At 39.1% G+C, this 18,995-nt stretch overlaps 1 protein-coding gene across 11 annotated transcripts in view; it reads left to right on the top strand.

Annotated features, from left to right (window-relative positions):
• LOC127935538 (XK-related protein 8-like) overlaps positions 1-17,824 on the top strand; it is a 95,602-nt gene extending 77,778 nt beyond the window's left edge. For 4 of the 11 annotated variants that reach the window (XM_052533502.1, XM_052533504.1, XM_052533503.1 and 1 more), the window contains exon 4: positions 17,408-17,824. In XM_052533502.1, coding sequence (XP_052389462.1) covers positions 17,408-17,603 — 196 coding nt within the window. In that variant the 3' untranslated portion in view covers positions 17,604-17,824. Of the gene's footprint in view, positions 1-12,552; positions 13,775-15,688; positions 15,883-16,872 lie in introns of those variants that run through there. The other 7 variants (XM_052533498.1, XM_052533506.1, XM_052533500.1 and 4 more) reach the window with 4 other exon arrangements.
• Positions 17,825-18,995: the final 1,171 nt, after the last annotated feature.

The following is an 18,995-nucleotide window of genomic DNA, read 5'->3' as shown; positions in this document are numbered from 1 at the left end:
CTCAATCCAGATCGGTGCAGTTTAAACCAGCTAAACTAGCTAAACGGCATAGACTGGTTTTGCCTGGGACTTTATTTATTTTTTCTCCAGTGTGGCTAGAATGCAAAGCTATCATAGTCATCTGGATACCTCAGAAAAAATATTACGGTATTGTTTTAAAACCATGGTATTACTATTGTGCTATGTACATTCTTTCCATAGGCACATTTCAGCTATATTGCAGGGTTTTTGCTTGTGGTGGCGAGAGAGCTGTGGGTCTGAGCTTGCAGTTTATCTGACCCATGACATCAGCATGCTGTGGCTCATTGAGATTTTCTGTGAGAGCACACCACATCATGCTGCAAAGTAACCATGCAAGACTGGACCAGTGTGGGTCACCACTTATGTTCTAATGATGCTCATAACCTTATTACATGAAAACAAAACAAACTATACAAAACTTCCTCCAAATAATGTTCTGTTTCCTCTTGAAAGTTTGTGGTAAAATAACATTTCCTAAAAAATTTTAACAACAAAGCATTATTTGGAGGAAGTTTCTTCTGTTTCTTCTGCTCGTTCCGAGATGCAAGTAGTTTATTATATAGGAAAATTATTATATTCAGTTGCTTCTCCTGCTTTTCTTAGTGATGCATAATGCCAGTTTATCAGGAAGTGTCGATTTTGTTATCTTTGACTCGTTGGATGGAAACAGTGCTTGTTCACAAATGTCTTGTGCAATATTCCTATTTTGTGTTAATGAAGACTGAATGACAAAGGCAGAAAAATTAATTCGATCAAGATGGAGATGCTAAAACCATTCTCAAAACTCTGGCAGTTTGATAATACCTAGAATATAAATGAACTGCGGACGGCAGATCCTTTTCCTATTTAGCACCTAAACTATGATATAATATCCTGCCAAACATTGTTCGGGAGGCAGACACACTCTTGGAAGTTTGAATCTAGATTAAAGACCCATCTCTTGAACCTGGCTTACACACACAACACACTAATACAGTCCTAATATCCAAATCCGGATTTTAGGCTGCATTAGGTAAACCGGAACTGGAAACACTTCCCATCACACACAATGTACTTGCTACAACGTTAGAAGAATGGCATCTACACTAATATTAGTCTGTTTCCCTCTGGCTTGCTTAGTTGGGGACACTTCATTTACAGTGATATTATTGACTTGATGGCAAATGATTGCACAGATAGGCTACTAATTAAACTGAACTGAACTGGATGATGACATCACTGAATTCAATGATGGACTGCCTTTACCTGTCATTGTGCATTATTGACACACTGTTCCCTGTCAAGGGAACTTCGAACTGCGTCCTCTGAAGGGACACTATAGGGAATACCTCGTCGTGACCCTTGTCTGAAGCATACTTTGAAAAACGCCAATGTGTTGGCCGGCGATAGCCTCTGACGTCGCTACCGGCGCGACTATAAATACGCGCCCGTAGGACCAGTCACTCATCTTCTTCGTCTTCATTGACTGTTTTGTTTGAAGCGTGCATCTGAGAAACGTCCAGAACGGTAGGAGCGATCGTTTATTGTTTATCATGGCATCCACTAGCAAGGCGTTTAAACAGTGTTTGCATCCATGTCAGCGTTATTTGACACCTGATGACACACACAGTCTTTGCGTCTCTTTTTTGGGCGGAAGAGCACGCGCGCGATGTCCTTGAGGGGGCAATCTGCGCGCACTGCGAGCGTTTTTCTGTGGAAAAGCTCCGCTCTCGTTTGTCATCTGGATCTCGCGGCTCAGGACCCGCCGTTGCCGAGGCACGGAGGAGAATGAGCTCGTGGGGATCACAGGTGGATCTCGCTGAGGAGTGTAGAGAGGGACTTTTCCTCTCACACTCTCCGGCGGCAAACGGGAGCGAACTTCGGGAGGAAGATGCGTTGTCATTAACCCATTCTGACACTGAAGTTAGCAGAGCACTCGTGCTCTGCATGAAAAAATAAATAAATAAATACAAAATTAAATAAAAAAAATTAAATAAATAAACTTGCCATGGAAGCGTGCTAGAAAGGTAACGTCGCAAGGTAACCTCGATGAGCGTTATTTATCTGACCTAGAGCCCTGCACGGGCCTCAAATCTAGGCCCGAGCCCGGCCCTGGCCCGAAACGCTCAGGCCCTAGCCCGACCCGTGTCCGACAGCTCATCAGAATTATCAGCCCGAGTCCGACACGAGCCCGTGTTTTTATTTATTTATTTAATTACACAGCGGAAGCCTGCCCTATTTGCAATTAAAAAAGGTGTCAGTTTTGAGTTATGTTTCTTTTCATTTCTTAGTTAATTTAGAAAAATGTTTGGAGCATTAAAAAAAAAATGACGATTAATATGAAGTTATTTTTGATTCAAAACAACTGAACACCTGTGACAGTGCGATTTGTAGTTGTAAAGAAAAGCCACACATGTGTATCAGTAAATTTGAAGTCACAGAGAGAAATGTTTTAAGAGTTGCAAACCTGTAGACTTTTTTTTTTCTCTCCCACAAACACAACACAACTGTTACACCTTCTCAAATTCTTCATTGCAGGTGCACAAATCCTATTCTACAAATCACACATTTAGAAACTCGTACGCTCCCATTTTTGAAACAATTGCTGCAGTGAATGTGGTGCAAAACGCATTTACACACCCGCATCAAGAAATGTGAAGTCGTGGAGAAATGTTGAACATCCGCAAATCAATACGTGAATTCATTAAATGAGTTGCACACTTGTAGAATGTTTCCTCAGAAATGTCTTGTATATTTTTCTAACACAAAATACATAACTACATTTGCTTGAATCTTCTGCGATGAATCTCAAACACTGTTTTTTGCTTTCAAGTGACAAGTTTCGCGCTCTCCCTTTTGCACCGAGATATTTGGTTCAAAAGTGATTTGTGCATCTGTAGAGTTAGTGGGTGGGACTGTTTAGAGATTAGTGAATTTCAGCCAATCAGAAGAGCTACTTTGGCTCGTTGCTGAGCATAGACTCATGGTGTCATATTCACATTGTTTTTCATGGCATATAGTTTATCCATAATGTTAGACCATTGCTATAAAATAATAGTTTTTTTCTTAATATAGAAAAGGCACTTTTGATTTTGTTGTAAAAAAATAAAAATGCTAAATGATGCTTGGCTTATTTGGGCTGTGATAAATCTTTCTCTGGTAGTCCATCATCTGTGCTCTTGCTGTTGTGAAGCATGTGTCCATCTTGGAGGCTGAGGAGAAATTCCAGCGAGGACCTGTCATTGACGCAAGCTACTGAAAGGATTCTATAAAGGACAAAATGTTGAAACATGACATCCTGCCATAATATATAAATAACCATTGTTTATACCACTATGCAACTTTTGCTTTATTTATTTTTATCAGTGAGTGGGATCACTTTGACAGCAGGATAAAGAAACAATTAAAGAAGAGTGGCAAGCCATAGGAGAGTCATCTACAGGAGTCATGCTGTTAAGAAATAACCCAGTCATGGTGTTAATAAGTAATTTTTTTTTTTTGAACAACAATGTTGTCTCTTTCTTTGAAATGACCCTTGGAACTTTAGAAAAGGGTTAAATTGTGTTTGTCTTCATAAAATGCTATGTAGGGCATGTTTTGTTGCTGTATGACGAGCAATTGTGAATTGTACAGCAAATATTTCATTTAGGATCCATATGATTACACAGTGCTGTCTAATGTCCTGAATATGGTTAATCTCTAAATATAACTTAATATAAATTCACAACATCATATATCAGTCAGTCTCCTGTATATAAAACCAGTTTATAAATAAATATAAATAATACAGTTTACAGTAGGTCATAGGTCTGCAGCCTCCCCCTACTGGACGCATGAGGAACAACAGGGGCGTAAAATGTTTCAAAAATGTGAGCGTACGAGTTTCTAAATGTGTGACTTGTAGAATAGGATTTGTGCACCTGCAATGAAGAATTTGAGAAGGTGTAACTGTTGTGTTGTATTTGTGGGAGAGAAAAAAAGTCTACAGGTTTGCAACTCTTAAAACATTTCTCTCTGTGACTTCAAATTTACTGATACACATGTGTGGCTTTTCTTTACAACTACAAATCGCACTGTCACAGGTGTTCAGTTGTTTTGAATCAAAAATAACTTCATAATTAACGTTAAACAGCCAAGCCGACAGCGAGTAGCCTAAATAATATTTAATCAATGAAGCCTCTCAAATTAACGCTAATACTTTACTTGACTACAATAAAATCCATATATAAAACACTTCAAGCATATCACACAGACAGTTAGTTTAATAAATGTTTATTTATTAAACCACAGTGAGTAAAAAAATAATTGAAATACTGAGGCAGGCTCGCAACAGCGCTCGCAAACGAAATGAGAAATAGCCTACGATCTAAACAAATTAAATTAATTAAAAACAAACTTGCACGTTATCTTACCTCAAAAATGCACCACAGAACATGTCCATTCTTTTTTCCATTAGTTTCCAACAGTTAAATGAAAAGTTAGAACAGTCTCTTACAGAGCATCGTGGAGAAAAATAATAGCCTCCAGAGTGGAAGGTTTTGACCCCGTTCTCCTCTCTTCTATCACTCTTCCCGCTGCGCTGAAGACACGTTCGCTGCTGCTGCTGACGGGACACGAAACACAGAGCGAGCCAGTCTTGACAGTTGCGGTAGCAGGGTCTCGTGCTGTTTACATTTACATTACTTTAGAGGCCTATAATCTACTACAACAATAAGTAGATATAAGTAAAGTTTAATCGTGGGTTGCGCTGACGGAAAAGCGTGCGTGCGTGAGATTGTCATGTCAGTATGTCAGTTTAATTATAACGGGTTGAATTATCAGATTATGAAAGTTATGAGGTTATGAAATGTCTTTCTATGTTTGTTTTTCTATCGTCGACGTCAGCTTCTCATTTTTTTATGTTATGTCAAAAAATATAAATAGAAGGATAGCCCAAAAAAGGCTCGAGGCCCGGCCCGCATGTGAGCTATAACGTGAAAAGTGGCCCGAAGCCCGGCCCTAGGGGCATAAATAAGTCGAAGCCTGTCAGGCTCGGGCTGAAATGCAGGGCTCTAATCTGACCATAGCCCGCCAGCCCAGGTGAGCCTCCCATTCTTGTCTGACTTACATGCAGAAGTCGAAAAGGAATGGAAGAGGCTGTTTTTCTCTCGCATCCATCGGTTTCAGCATACGATTTATGCTGATATCGATGGCATGCACGAGAATGGCTATGAGAGGATGCCCCCTGTAGAAGAAATGCTGGCTAGCTATCTCTCAGTGGGTGAACATCCTCTCTAAAATCTCCCTCTTTGCCATCTAAGCCCTTCCAGGAATGGAAGGTAAATCAAATGGTAATTAAATGGTAAATCATATGCAGCAGCAGAGCCCGAACAACAAAGGTATCTTGATCTGAGGATCGAAGACGGGCGCAGAAGGCTAGTGTTAGGGCTCGCACTCCTCCCCCGCCTGAGGGCAGGGGCAAGAGGAATCGCAGGTCACGAAGAGGTAAACAGGGTCAGAGGGATGTGATTCAGACGAGGCAGCGTTCTCGTCCGGATCGGAGCAATACCTAGGAGTTCGTCACTTCCTTTTTGGATGTTTTATTTCTCCCCTGCCTAATTTCCCTTTAGCCACCAGCGCTCCACCTGATCGGGGTTAGGTGGAAAGTTTCTCACATAACAGTCTCCTATCCTGGACCTGTTATGTTTTTCGTTGGTCCTAGTTTCATAGTGACCACCTTACTGACGGTCCGGACCAAAAGGGGGCGCCCCGTAAAGCGGGACTCCATTACAGGAGGGTGGGTGAGTATGTAACCCTTTCTGCTTATGGGTGTTATGTTGCTGGTGGTTATATGTCTACTACAAACTCTGTGAGTTTCCTTTACAGTGCTCAGTTCCAGCCTTGTGCTCTGGCCACAATTACAGGCTTTCGGCAGGCGGCCGTGCCACGTTGGTTCGCCCCCCCCAGGGTGCGACACCCACCGTGGAGCGAGTTCCGTGTGCGGGAAGCAAGCGCTCTGTGGTTGCTTGTCCCACACCCCTCCTGAGGAGCCTGGCTGATCATCAGAACTGGCACAGCACTGCAGGGAATTTCATGGATACTCGGCCAGGTCACCTTGAGGGGCCGCCTGGCACATCCGAGGAGGTGTTAGTTACGGAGTCCTTCTGTATGTACTGCCTCAGGTGATGCTCCCCTCGCTTGAGGGTTGGAGCTCGCCTCTCCCATGCGATCCAGCGCCTCTGCGATGCTTAGGAACCTTTCTTTACACACGCTAAGCCTGTGTCTCAAAACCACATTGTGGTCAGTGTGCACGTGAACACTTTGCGCACGGTCTCAAATCCACGTAAGTGGTAAGTGTGCACTTTCTAAACTCCTGTACGGTAAGGGTTACGCGCTCCGCTTCGTTCCCTTTCTTAAAATGATTAGCCCCGAGGTTCCTTGGGCTTCATTCAACCAGTGTGTATTTGTTATACAACCCTAGCATCGCTTTCCTCAAAATGAGGGGCTGTGTGGACTCCCGCATATTGTGGTTTTTCAGATCGTAGGCTCTGAAAGTCTCTGAAAAGCGAGCTCCCACATACTGTGGTTGTCAGGTAGAAGGCCTCACCAGGCCTCCCTGGAAATTTAGCTCCCACATGCAGTGTGTTTCCAATAAAAAAACGAGCTCCCACGGTTTGTGGTTGTCAGGTAGTAGGCCTCACCAGGCCTCCCTGGAGTAGAGTTCCATATTACCTTCCACTGAGGTGGTTATCTGGTAACAGGTAGTAGGCCTCTCTAGGCCTCTCTGTAGGTGAACTCCCACATATTGTGGTTATCAGATAATAGGCTTTACAGGTCTCTCTGAAGGTGAGCTCCCACATACAGTGGTTGTCAGGTAACTTTTTCTGTACACACGCTAAGCCTGTGTACTTTCTCAAAACCACATGGTGGTCAGTGTGCACGTTAATGCACACATAAATCCACATAAGTGGTAAGTGTGCACGCAAGGCTCTGCGCACTTTCTGGAATCCTGTACGGTAAGGGTTACGCGCTGCGCTTCGTTCCCTTTCTTAAGATGATTAGCCCCGGGGTTCCTTGGGCTACATCCAACCAGTGTGTATTTGTTATACACCCCCTCAACATGGGGGGTGTGTGGGCAATTCTCGCAGTAGTTTAGCAGCGCTCCCCTTTTCAAAAAGGGTCGTCTATGAGCATGCTGCTTGGAGCTCGGAGTCCTCCTCTCATGGGAGAGTGAATTCTCGTTTTTTTTCATCAGAGCGCTCCAGTACTACATACTGTTTTGAGACGCACTGTGAGAGCAGACATCCTGCTGAGGCAGGGGCTGAGGCTCGGGGAATGGCGCCTTCGCACCAAGGTGTTGAAGCAGAGTTAGAAAGGTTGGCCAGACCTGGGTGGATCGGTTTTGCGGCTCAAGAGAGCGTCGCACTATCCCCTCTGGCGTCCTCTGACTCATCCAGCTCCATTGGGGCTGGACGCCATGGTACAGGCGTGGCCAAGGCTTCATCTGTACGTTCCGTCCTCCAATTGCTCTGCTCCCAGGCCATTCTATCTACGAGCTGCTCTGTCAGAGTGCCACGAGATCCCCTCCTTTGTGACAGGCAAGACTTGGTAATAAACAGTGCTAGGTTCTTAGCCGTATCCCTTTAAAGGAATCTTTCGTGATTCCAAGCCTTCAGCTCTACCCCGGGCCGAGGCCCTTCAGGTAAGTTGGGTATGTAGCTTAGGCCTTTGGCCATAAGGGATAATGTCATGTACAGCTGTCGAACCGTCCCAGGGGCGACTCCCGGTGAAATGGTAGAGTTGGTACTTAGTGTTTGCCATGATTCTGGCCTGCACTCCCCTCAGCATGGCGGCGTGGGTATACTGTTCCCGATAGTGTCCCTTCAGAGGACCCAGTTCGAAGTTCCCTTGACAGGGAACGTCTCAGGTTACAAATGTAACCATGGTTCCCTGAGAGGGAACGAGACACTGCGTCCTCTAGCTCCCTGCCATGCTTCGGACGCAAGCTTCACGAAGAAGATAAGTGACGGGTCCTACAGGCGCGTATTTATAGTCGCGCCGGTAGCGACGTCAGAGGCTGTCGCCGGCCAACATGTTGGCGTTTTTCAAAGTGTGCTTCAGACACGGGTCACGACGAGGTGTTCCCCATAGTGTCCCTTCAGAGGACGCAGTGTCTCGTTCCCTCTCAGGGAACCATGGTTACATTCGTAACCTGAGATGTTTTCCTAATTGATGTTGTTCAGTTGCTTTGGCACAATCTGTTTTGTTTAAAGTGCTATATAAATAAAGGTGACTTGACTTACCTGACATGGAGGAGACATGAATATCCATCTCCAGCCTAAATTGGACCTGTCTAGCACAAAAAGAACGAAGAAAGTAACCTACAGGCTTCAGTGGTGTGGAAACTTATAAAAGAGTTAGGCCTAATTGTTGTCTGGAGGGAGTTAAACACTAAAGGTAAAGAGTATACAAATTGAGACAGTAATTAAAGCAAAATAGCCCTTGCCAAGTATTGAGTACATGTACGGTAAATGAACATACTTTCCAGAAGGCCAACATTTCCCCATTTTTTTTTACTTGGTCTTATGAAGTATTGTGATTTGTTTAGAGAGTGAATTGTTGGGTTTTTGTTAGATGTTAGCCCAAATCATAACAATTAAAAGAACCAAAGACTTAAACTACTTCAGTATGTGTGCATTGAATTTATTTAATACACGAGTTTCACAATTTGAGTTAAATTACTGAAATTAACTTTTCCATGACATTCTAAATTATTGAGATGCACCTGTACATATTATTCGACCCCTCACTTACTTTATTCCAAGATAGACTATTTCTTCACATTTAAATCAGCCCTTCATATTGTTAAAAGATTTGAAGTAGATTAAAAAGTTTGTAGACTTTAAATTGGCTTGAAAAAAAACCTAGCTAGAAAGTTATAAACAGTTTTAAAAGCTAACAGTCTGAAAGTTTTCAGTTTAAAGTAATTTGAAAGTTAAAATATTTTAAGATTAAAGTTTAAATGTTTTTAAGGTTATATGCTCTTTCAGAAAAACAGATAAGCTGTTTCTATTAGGACTAGGATGTTGCTAACTTGTTTTATTATAATTAGCATGTTACTATCACGGGGTTAGCCTTTTTTAGCCTGATTAGCAAGTTACTCGCTTTTTTTTTAGCATGATTAGCAAGCTACTAGCATGTTTTGGTGTGTTTCTATGCTAATCTAGCTAAAACCAGTTTATTCAGTATATAAATAGCTAAAAACCAGCTAAGGCAGGCTAGCCTGCTAAACAAAAAGGGTCCACCAGCTTGGGAGACCAGCCTAAGCCCCCAAACAGTTTACGCTGGTTTTAGCTGTTTTTGTTGTTGTTGTTGTTGTTGTTGTTGTTGTTGTTTTTAAAGGGTTAGTTCACCGAATAATTTAAATTAAAGATTTAAAGTTTTAAAGTTAAAGATTTCTACTTCGATCTGCCTAGAAGGATTCAGCCACTCGATGTAATGATCCTCACTTGTAAAACATGGTGGAGAGCAAACATGCGAGTTTTGTGCTGGCGTGAGATCACTTAGACCGAGTTGCTTAGCTCCCTGACTCCACTGTTTCTCTCTCCAAGATTGCTGAGAGTGAAGAAATGGGAGAGTGGGGCTGTCTTAATTGAAGAAGGCGGATCGCCAGTGGGGAAGATCGAGACTCATGCTCTCAGTGACCCAGTTGTATGCCTTCATTCTGATAAACTGTGGAGGCCAGCAGATTTGGGAAAAGTTTCATATGATGTAACGGATAGAGTGGAGCCGCCTGTGGATATTCAGGCCGACTGTGCTTCTGTTCCAAACATTAACAAGAAGATGGGCTGACATGCTGCTAACTTCTACACAACAAACACCTCTTTTGAAATTAAAACAAATAAATGTGAGGCAACTAATTAATCAGTACTGTAAAAATCTGTGGTGTGCAGCATGTTTAACTGTTACAGATATTTTGTTATTATATTTGTGAATTCTTGTACAAAAGTGTATACAAACTGGATAGTGTTATTGTTAATATAAAATCATTAATTTCCCATGTATTAAAAGAATAACTCACCCCAAATGAAAATGACCTTGTTTTGCTCATCATCATCATGACTTTCCACACCCGTTTAGTCAGTGGATCACAAAAGGAGAGTTTGGACAAAACAGCATAAAAGAGTCACTTTAAAATATTTTTTGTTGTTGACACATGCAGTGTATTCCAAGTCTTATAAAGTTATTTTATGGCTCTGTGTGATGAACAGGCCAAAATGTATGTGTTTTTCAAGCACATGCTTTATGCTTTAGTACTCACATGATGCGCAATCTGATTCAGACAATGTTCTTCCTTTCTTTGATATGTGAAATATATGAACAGTCACATATATGTGTGAATTAATCATGGTACCAAACTTTTTATATATTTTGCACTTATATATCTGTTTTAAAAAGTTAGAGTTTTGTCATCATTTGGAATCACAATGGGGAAAAAAATCCTTAAAGAATAAAGAAAAAAACTGAAACCCATCCTTTGATTTTTGAAGGGATATTTAATCTAGAAACAAAAAATCTGTAATTTAATCATATTCATGTTGTTCTTAACCTGACTTTATTTTGCAGAACATGAAGATATTTTGAGAATTGTCTCAGTGTATTTTTATCCATTCAGTATAAAACTGTTCAACAATGAAATTTGTATCCAAAATCCCCAAAACTCTTTGGTTACCAAATTTCTTCTAAATCTATTTTGAGTTCCACAGGGGAAAGTAAGTCATACAAGTTTGGAACAACATGAGGGTGAGTAAATGATGACGCAAGTATAGTTTTTGGGCGAACCATCCCTTTAAAAGATTTGAGTTAATTTTTATTAGGGTTGATCTTCTCCATTATTGCATACAAGCACAAATGTTTGAGATACTAGAAAATCATGTAGTATGGTAACATTACCCCCCAAAAAGTGCATTTTCCCTGTGCTACTGTATATTCCTGTATTTGGTGATTGAGGCTGTGGTTTCATTTTGATGTCAAATGCATGGAAATCATCATGAGTCTGGAGAGTTAGATATTGGTTATCTCTATCAAGAGCGTTTTCTAGCGCTTGCTAATACATCATGGGTTATGATGACACTGTTGAGTAATAAGGGGACTTCTGACATTCAGTGTCTTTTATGTGGGTTATTTGTGCTTCCCTGTTTATTTGTTCTCTTTGTAGTTTCCATGTAAGTATTGAACTTTGGTGCAAAATTGTGCAGCTTATTGAGGAGAGGTCTGATAATACTTTCCTGAAGACTTATTGATGATTTCTACCTGGTGAATGATAATAAACAGTAATAATGAAGAAATACCATAGATTTACACTCATAGAGGGTTTTGAGACCAAGTCACATCTAGAGACAGGAGTGGGCCACTCTTGGGCCAGTAAAAAAACAACAACACTCAGAACACCCTAGAAATGCCCTGAAAACCAAGCAAAACACCCTAGCATAACAAGGCCACCCACTCTATTTTAAACTAAATGTTAATAGAAATAGATGCTATTTAAGAGAAAATATAAGTATTATCTTAGCGATAAGCTATTTACAAAAAGTAATTTACATTATGAAAAAAATAGGGCTTATTTTCTTCACACTAAGTGTAAATAAGAAGCAGTGTTGGGCAAGCTACTTGGAAAATGTAGTGAGCTAAGCTACCAATTACGCTACAGTAAATGAAGCTTCACTACACTGAAGCTACCCCCCTGGGAAATGTAGCAAGCTAAGCTACATCAACAGTAGTTTGCTACATCTAAGCTACTTTTAGAATTACATTTTTATGTTGAACACGTTTTATTACAAGTCAATGCTATCTCAATGCTTAAAACTGTCAGTCAAACAGATAGGCAGGTGTAATTGTTTAGTTTAATAGTTTTTTTGTGTTCCTTATCAATTTGACAACAAAAACAATCAAAATACATGTAATTAACAATGTGCACACAAGTAAGTGTATGCACATGTTGCATGGGCATGCTTAATATACTGTAGGACTTTGCAGAACAAAATGCAAGACCTCCAAACAGTACAAAAAAAAAAAATGGCCCGGCTGGCCCTTATGAAAAAAATAAATAATTGCAGAATATTGGAAAATATCATGTAATATATTAGGCATATATTCTTATATATATTTATTTTGTCCAATATATTGCAATATATTGAAAGCGGCAATCATTTGTATATTTTGCAATATGTTATATATGTGTCATCAGTATATTTTTAAATGTATTCAAATATATAACATATTAGAAATAAAAAGGAAAATAATATATTATAATATATCACAATATATTTTAAGAAATAAATTGGTAAATATATTTTCCTTTCGTAAGGGGGACCCTGATAATTTTTTACAAGCAGCATCTGAAAACATATTTTCTCTCTGTTATCTCGGTCAGTGTCATGTACTTGTCGAGGTACGGCCACGGCGACTCACTCCTCGGGATTAACTGTTCTCCGACCTCATCCTATGCCATCATTTCATCAAATAATTTTTTTCCTGACTGGCCAAGCACTGTTACCATCCGGAGCAGAAGGTGGCGGTAATGCATCATGAAGATGGTTGGTTGCTATCCACCGTAAACACGAGCAAGATGAAGTAGCGCCGTCGCGTCACTACTGATCCAGGATCAGCGATCTTAGCAGTTGTATTTCCCGATCTGAGTTTGAGCTTCAGAAATGCTTGCGAAAATGTAGCTTATGTGGAAGCTACCGCGCTACTTGGTAAAAAAAGAGCTTCGCCACTGAAAAGCTATTTGATTCAGAAAGTAGCGAAGCTACGACCAAGCTACTGAGAAATGTAGTTAAACTAGAAGCTTCGCTGCTTGTAGCGACGCTACTTGCCCAACACTGATAAGAAGCTATTTAGTGCAAATAGTGGCAGATATCTGTACCTCAATATTGTAAACATTGTATTGTACATTATAAAACAGTATGCAGTACTAATAGCCTCTGCCGACAAGGCGGGTGTAAATAGACACTCTTTAATGTTACTTTAATGCACTCAACAAATTTTGTTTCAGGGCTCGGTTTTTTCATTGGACTTTGTTTATTGTTCCGAAGTCAACAGAACTGATTTGCATTTGTACATTTTATGTATTTGATGTCTTTAATGCAAAGTGAAGTACATGGCATTCAAAGTATAGCCTACATTTTAGCAATTCATTTTCATTTTTAGCTGAGAATAGTGCCTACCACTTGAGGCTTTTTCTTTTTCCGGAATATTGAACTTTATATTTCGAAATTAAGCAATTATTTGGCATTTCCCCTGATCTCTGTTATAGAGAAGTGAGCATTTCCTACTTTGAACCAGAGTCTGGTAGTCACATGCTTGTGATATCACTACAGTCTACATTTAAAGGAGGAGTTTATGAATGAGCCCAAAGTTTACTTTCTGTTTCGGGATTTTGCCTTTTTTTTTATTATGCTGTGAGTTTTCTCTCACTGGGTATGATGGAGGAGAGCTTCCCTTTTCATTACTCTTTATTGGAGTATCTGTTTACTTTGGTAGGACTGTTATTGTTCCTGCTGGATATATCGCTGGACATTTGGACTGTTGTGTCATTCTATCAGGATGGGTCCTATGTGTATATGGGAGTGATGATATTTCTTCTGCTGGGCTCTTCAGTGTTGTTACAGGTGTTTAGCTGGGTCTGGTACTCTGATTCACTGGAGAAGATTGAAACTAAGGTGGAGAAATTTACAGCCCGGCATTCATTGATCAAACCATTCCACTTCCTGCAGCTCGGAGTCTACCTCAGGTCTGTGACAGATTTGCTACTCAATTGTCCTTGAATTAGAGCTGTAATCGGGCCTTAAAAGTTAGGCCCGACAGGACCCGAGCCCGACAGGTTTCGGCCCGACATGTACATTTTGATTGACAGCTTTTTTAAAGCCCGAACCCGTTTACAGCCCGACATTATTCAAATGTGCGCACGCACACAGCTCTTTTGCCTTTTGTCAACAATGAGTAGCTAATTTATTCATGTTTTAACATAATTTACTCATAACTAACGTAGACTAGACCACTTGGAAGTTGGAATAAAGAAATAAAATAAGTCCTCTGTGACATCGTAACATCTCAGCATTCTAGACATAGGCTCATTTAACCTATAAATAGACCAACGCACCAATAAAAACGAGTCATTTAAAAATAATTTAATTAAGATAAATTTTAAATTAAGATGGGTATTTGGCAATAACGAAATTAAGATAAAGGTTCCACCGGATTTGCTTTATTTAATAAAAGAATAATGCCAACATTAGCGTAAATACTCTGTCAACATTATGCATTTAACACTCAATGAATATTTAGTTATCATTTGAAAAACCTTTACTCACAGAGATTAGACTAGGTCTACATGTTTGTGTGGAGGAAAATGATTGAATCCACTGTAGATGTCTTCAGCTCGTTCCTGCGCTCACTGATGGTGCGTCATTATTCACTCATTATTCTCATTTTAAACATGGTCAAAACTTTTCCACACCTCAGACTTTGCTTTAGTTGCTGGTGCAACCAAAACGTAATCACCAGAGGCAAGCCTCCGTTACACCTGCTCAGCATTCATTTTCTCATCTTTCTCGCGCTAATCGAAACACATCACATGACCGCTCGTTTACCGCGCAAACCGGAGCGCAAGCCCGAACCCGGCCCGAGCCCGTGTAAGATGATAGAAATTAAGCCCGAACAAGATCTTCAGCTCTACCTTGAATACTGTTGTGAGGAAGTACACTTTAGCATACGTTTACAAAAAGACTGCTTATTACTGAATTAATATACTTCAAAAGAATATACTTTAGTGAATGCCATGTTTTCAGACAATTTTCAGAATGTGTGGTGGTGGTGGTGAAAATGGAAAACAAAAGAGTGTGTAAAAATTAATGAGCAATGGTGAATTTTCAGTTAACTTATATAACACAATCACAATTATTTACGAGGCATTACTTTTGCAAAAATAATAATAATAATTTATATATATATATATATATATATATATATATATATATATATATATATATATATATAGCTATATATATTTATTTTATTTATTTATTTTTTCTAGTAATCTATTGGTCTCTGTTTACATCGATTTGCTTGCAGCATTGAACTCTTACACATAATTGAATTACAGTCAAAGGTGTGCGACTCTCAATCACTGTTTACAGATACCATAAATGAGTAAAATATATGAGAATAAATGAGAAAAATAAATGAGAAGTGGTGTAAGCTGAATCCTACCTGTCTCAAATTACAAATTACTGTTGTGGCAATTACACTTTCAGTTTAGAGAATATTAATCCTGCCTCGAAAAGTGTGACAAAGCGATTGAGAAAAACTGTAAATGCAATTAATTGAACTAGAGTGCTTTTTGACCTAATTAATTAGGAATTGAGTATATCTTTATATTTCTTTGAAATGCTGTTAACTTTTAAGGTTTGAAGTATTATACATTGCAAGTGCACATTCAGTAGCTATAGTATACTTATGTTTTACAAGACTAATGCTCAATAAAATAGAGCACTTAAAAATATTGTTCACACAGATGTGATTGAGAACTGAAACAGGACTCAAACTATTTACACATCTTAATAAACTGTAGCCTCACTGTTGTTTATAATATTACTTTGCTGTATTAAGTGTTGTTTGAGTTAAAGCAGTTACCTTGTGTTCACAGGTATGCTGGAGTGATAGAGATCTCCACAACACATTTTCTTCAGCACACTAATAGTTTCACAGAGGGTATAGCTGTGTACCTGAGCCACGATCTTCAGATGCTTCGTCTTTTTGAGACATTCTCTGAAAGTGCCCCACAACTCACACTCATGATGTCTATAATCCTACAGAGAGGAGAGCTGGAGCTTATGACAGGTCTGTCTCAAATCCAGAGCACCTACCTAATTATTTTTCAGATCATAATTCTCATGTGTCTCTAAACCAAGTAAAGTGAGAATGAACCCGTTCTGGAAAATTCTTTGTGAGTCATTTGTTTATCATTTAGCACCTGAAACACCACACCAAAACTCAGCCCAAACATATCCATTTTAACCAGTTGTTAAGTTTTTTTGAAAGTGCAATCTCTTAAATGCAATTAACAAATCATATAATGCCATTAAATTTAAAGTGCCATTCATAATATTATGTTTTACGAAGTCATGAAACTCTAGATAGCGCAGACCAAAAGGTTCCAACTCAGTCTGATGTAATCACATAATTATTCACACAGCGCAGCTGATTGGTTTATTTTCATTCAGAATCCAAGCCCTTCCCCCTCCCCAGCTCCACCTGTATAGATCTGCTAGGGGGTGATTGCATGTATGCTATATTCGTAGGTTATTTCATGTGCAGCAGCAGTATTACATACATGCCTACATAAGCATATCTGTGGATGTATTGGCAGTAGCAAGTTTCAGTTCTTGTTGTGATGCAGAAGCATAGCAGATCTATTATATTAATAACTATTTGTAGGGCTTGTTTTGTTTGTTTTATGGAGAGCTTGTTTAATCAGATCAACAAGACTAATAACTACAACTAAAACAATTACAAATGATCTACTATCATATAAAAAAATAAACACTGGTTCAGAGGTTCATGGAGATCGCCCCTAGCGGCAAACCATTGAAATCTCAAAACCTTTCAAAACAGTTATGCCAAAATACTTAGAGAAATTATTTTGGCAGTTTTCGCCCTCTGAATCACTGGTTCAAAACAAATGATTCATTTTAAATGATTCAAAGGTTTCCAAGCTTCACAGAGCAGTGTTTTGAAAGCACCCATCACTAGCTGTGACTATTCTGAAGAACAGCACTAATGCATCATGTGATATTGTTTAATAACATGCAATGTTTTTTTTTGTTCCAGGTTTAAAAATCCTCACATCAGCTGCTGCAATTTCCAGTAGCGTTGCTATGTACCACCGCAACATGCGTGCCTTTCTTCCTAAAAAACGCAAGATGAGTTGGATCTCCACGGGTGTCTACTTCCTGTGGAACTTGTTGCTGATCATTCCCCGTGTAACTGCTCTGGCACTCTTCTGCAGTGTATTGCCATGCTACATCATAGCTCACTTCCTGTCCCTGTGGATGCTGCTGGTTTTAGCGGCCTGGAGCCAGAAAACAAATTACATGGAACATTCTGTTTGGGAATGGCTCTACAGAGCTTCTGTTGGACTCATCTGGTACTTCTGCTGGTTTAATATATCAGCAGGAAGCATAAAATTTAAGTCAATTCTCTATTATAGCTTCATGGCTTTAGACACAATGATGCTGCTGGGCCTATGGTGCTGGAGGGTGTTTGAGTATGCAGGCTGCTGGAGATCCTTAAACCCGTATATGGTGATTCCGACACTACTGGGTTTGTACGCCATTGGAATACTAGTGAAAATTATGTACTACAGATATTTTCATCCCAACTGTGATGAAAAGAAAATCACTGAGCCCACTGAAGAAGGGCAATTCAGTCAAGTGGCATTATGTTATGACGTGACGGATTCGGGAAGGAATTCAAGTCACACTAGAGCTGCAGCTCCTACTCAAACTTTAGCTGGAGTTCCTAATAGACATAGGAAAATGGCTGCTAACTTCTACTCTTAGTTCTTGGTTCTACTTTTTAAAAGAAAAAAAGTAGAACCCCCCCAACACACACACACAAACAATTTCATCTTCATTTATTACAAGTCATTATTTATTTATAAAAATGTATGTATAATGTATTTTTCTACACAGAATACCTTATTTTTGTACAGAAATGTTTTGATAAAATACTGTAGAATTTTAAATGATCTTTCTGAAAAATAAATAATTTTCTCATCTCTGAAAACAGTGATATAGTTTCTGTTGTGTAAATAATTAATAATATGGATTTCCTTTTTTTGACAAATTTCTGCTTGAAAAATGCTTTAAAACGTTTAAGAGAGCAAGATGGTGAATCTGAGCTGGTTTTGACTATTGGAGTAGGGTTGGAGACTCCGGGTAAAGATACTTGGTGATACAGCATTTTAATACAATACTCAGCAATTGGTGATGACAAGAAAGGAACATAGGAAAATAAGGTATTGTTCGATTCAGTATGCAGTTCTGAATGTAATGAGACCAATGTTATGATTATTGACCAAACTATTTATAAATTATAAGCAGACATGTCAAATGTCTATATATTTTGACCAGTAGGTTGCATAAACTTCGTCAAATTTGTTAATGCACTTTACGAAAATTGTTTAGTAGCAGAGCCGATCCTTCATATACTCAAAGTATGCAAGCTGCGTAGGGCCCCCTTGCTCAGAAAGATGATTTAAGTTTAGTTTTGTTTTGTTTTTGAATTTGGCCAGTGGTTATGAAAACATGAATGGTCATTTATTTTATTGCGGTGCGCTGTAAAATCTTTCAAATCATGTAAGGTGAATGTCAAACTGTCTCGAGACAAAAAAAATCAAGATCTGTGGGGGGTTTTTTTTAAGTGTCAAAATTTGGAATCAGTTACAGTAGGATCAAAAAAAGAGTCCTCTAAGAAATCTAAAAATAAACTTTAAACCATCTTACAATAAAAAAATAATCATTATTTGATTCTTAAAGGGATAGTTTACCCAAAAATTAAGATTCTGTCATATACTCACGTCTATCCAAACCTGTTTGAATGACTTTTGTGGAATATAAAAGAAGAAATTTTGAAAAAAATGTCTCAGAAAAAAAGATTCCTTCAAAATATATTTTGTAACAGAGGTTTGGAACAGCATGAAAATAAGTACAGTATATGATGCCACAAGTTTCATTTTTGGGTGAATTATCACATAAAAAAGGATTTGGGTTTGATCCCATAATTGAATTTCTAAATGGTTAATATTTCCAGTTCTATTATCATTTCTTCAGGATTTCTCAACAAAATTGTTGGTTGTTATCAAAGGTTACACTGAAACAAATTTACCTTATCTGTAAATTAATAAACTGATATCCAAAAAGATCGGATCTAATTATATGTGACCCTGGACC

The sequence above is a fragment of the Carassius gibelio genome, chromosome A19 (assembly GCF_023724105.1).
Source record: "Carassius gibelio isolate Cgi1373 ecotype wild population from Czech Republic chromosome A19, carGib1.2-hapl.c, whole genome shotgun sequence".
Lineage (NCBI taxonomy): Eukaryota > Metazoa > Chordata > Actinopteri > Cypriniformes > Cyprinidae > Carassius > Carassius gibelio.
This window is presented reverse-complemented; position numbering and strand designations above follow the sequence as displayed.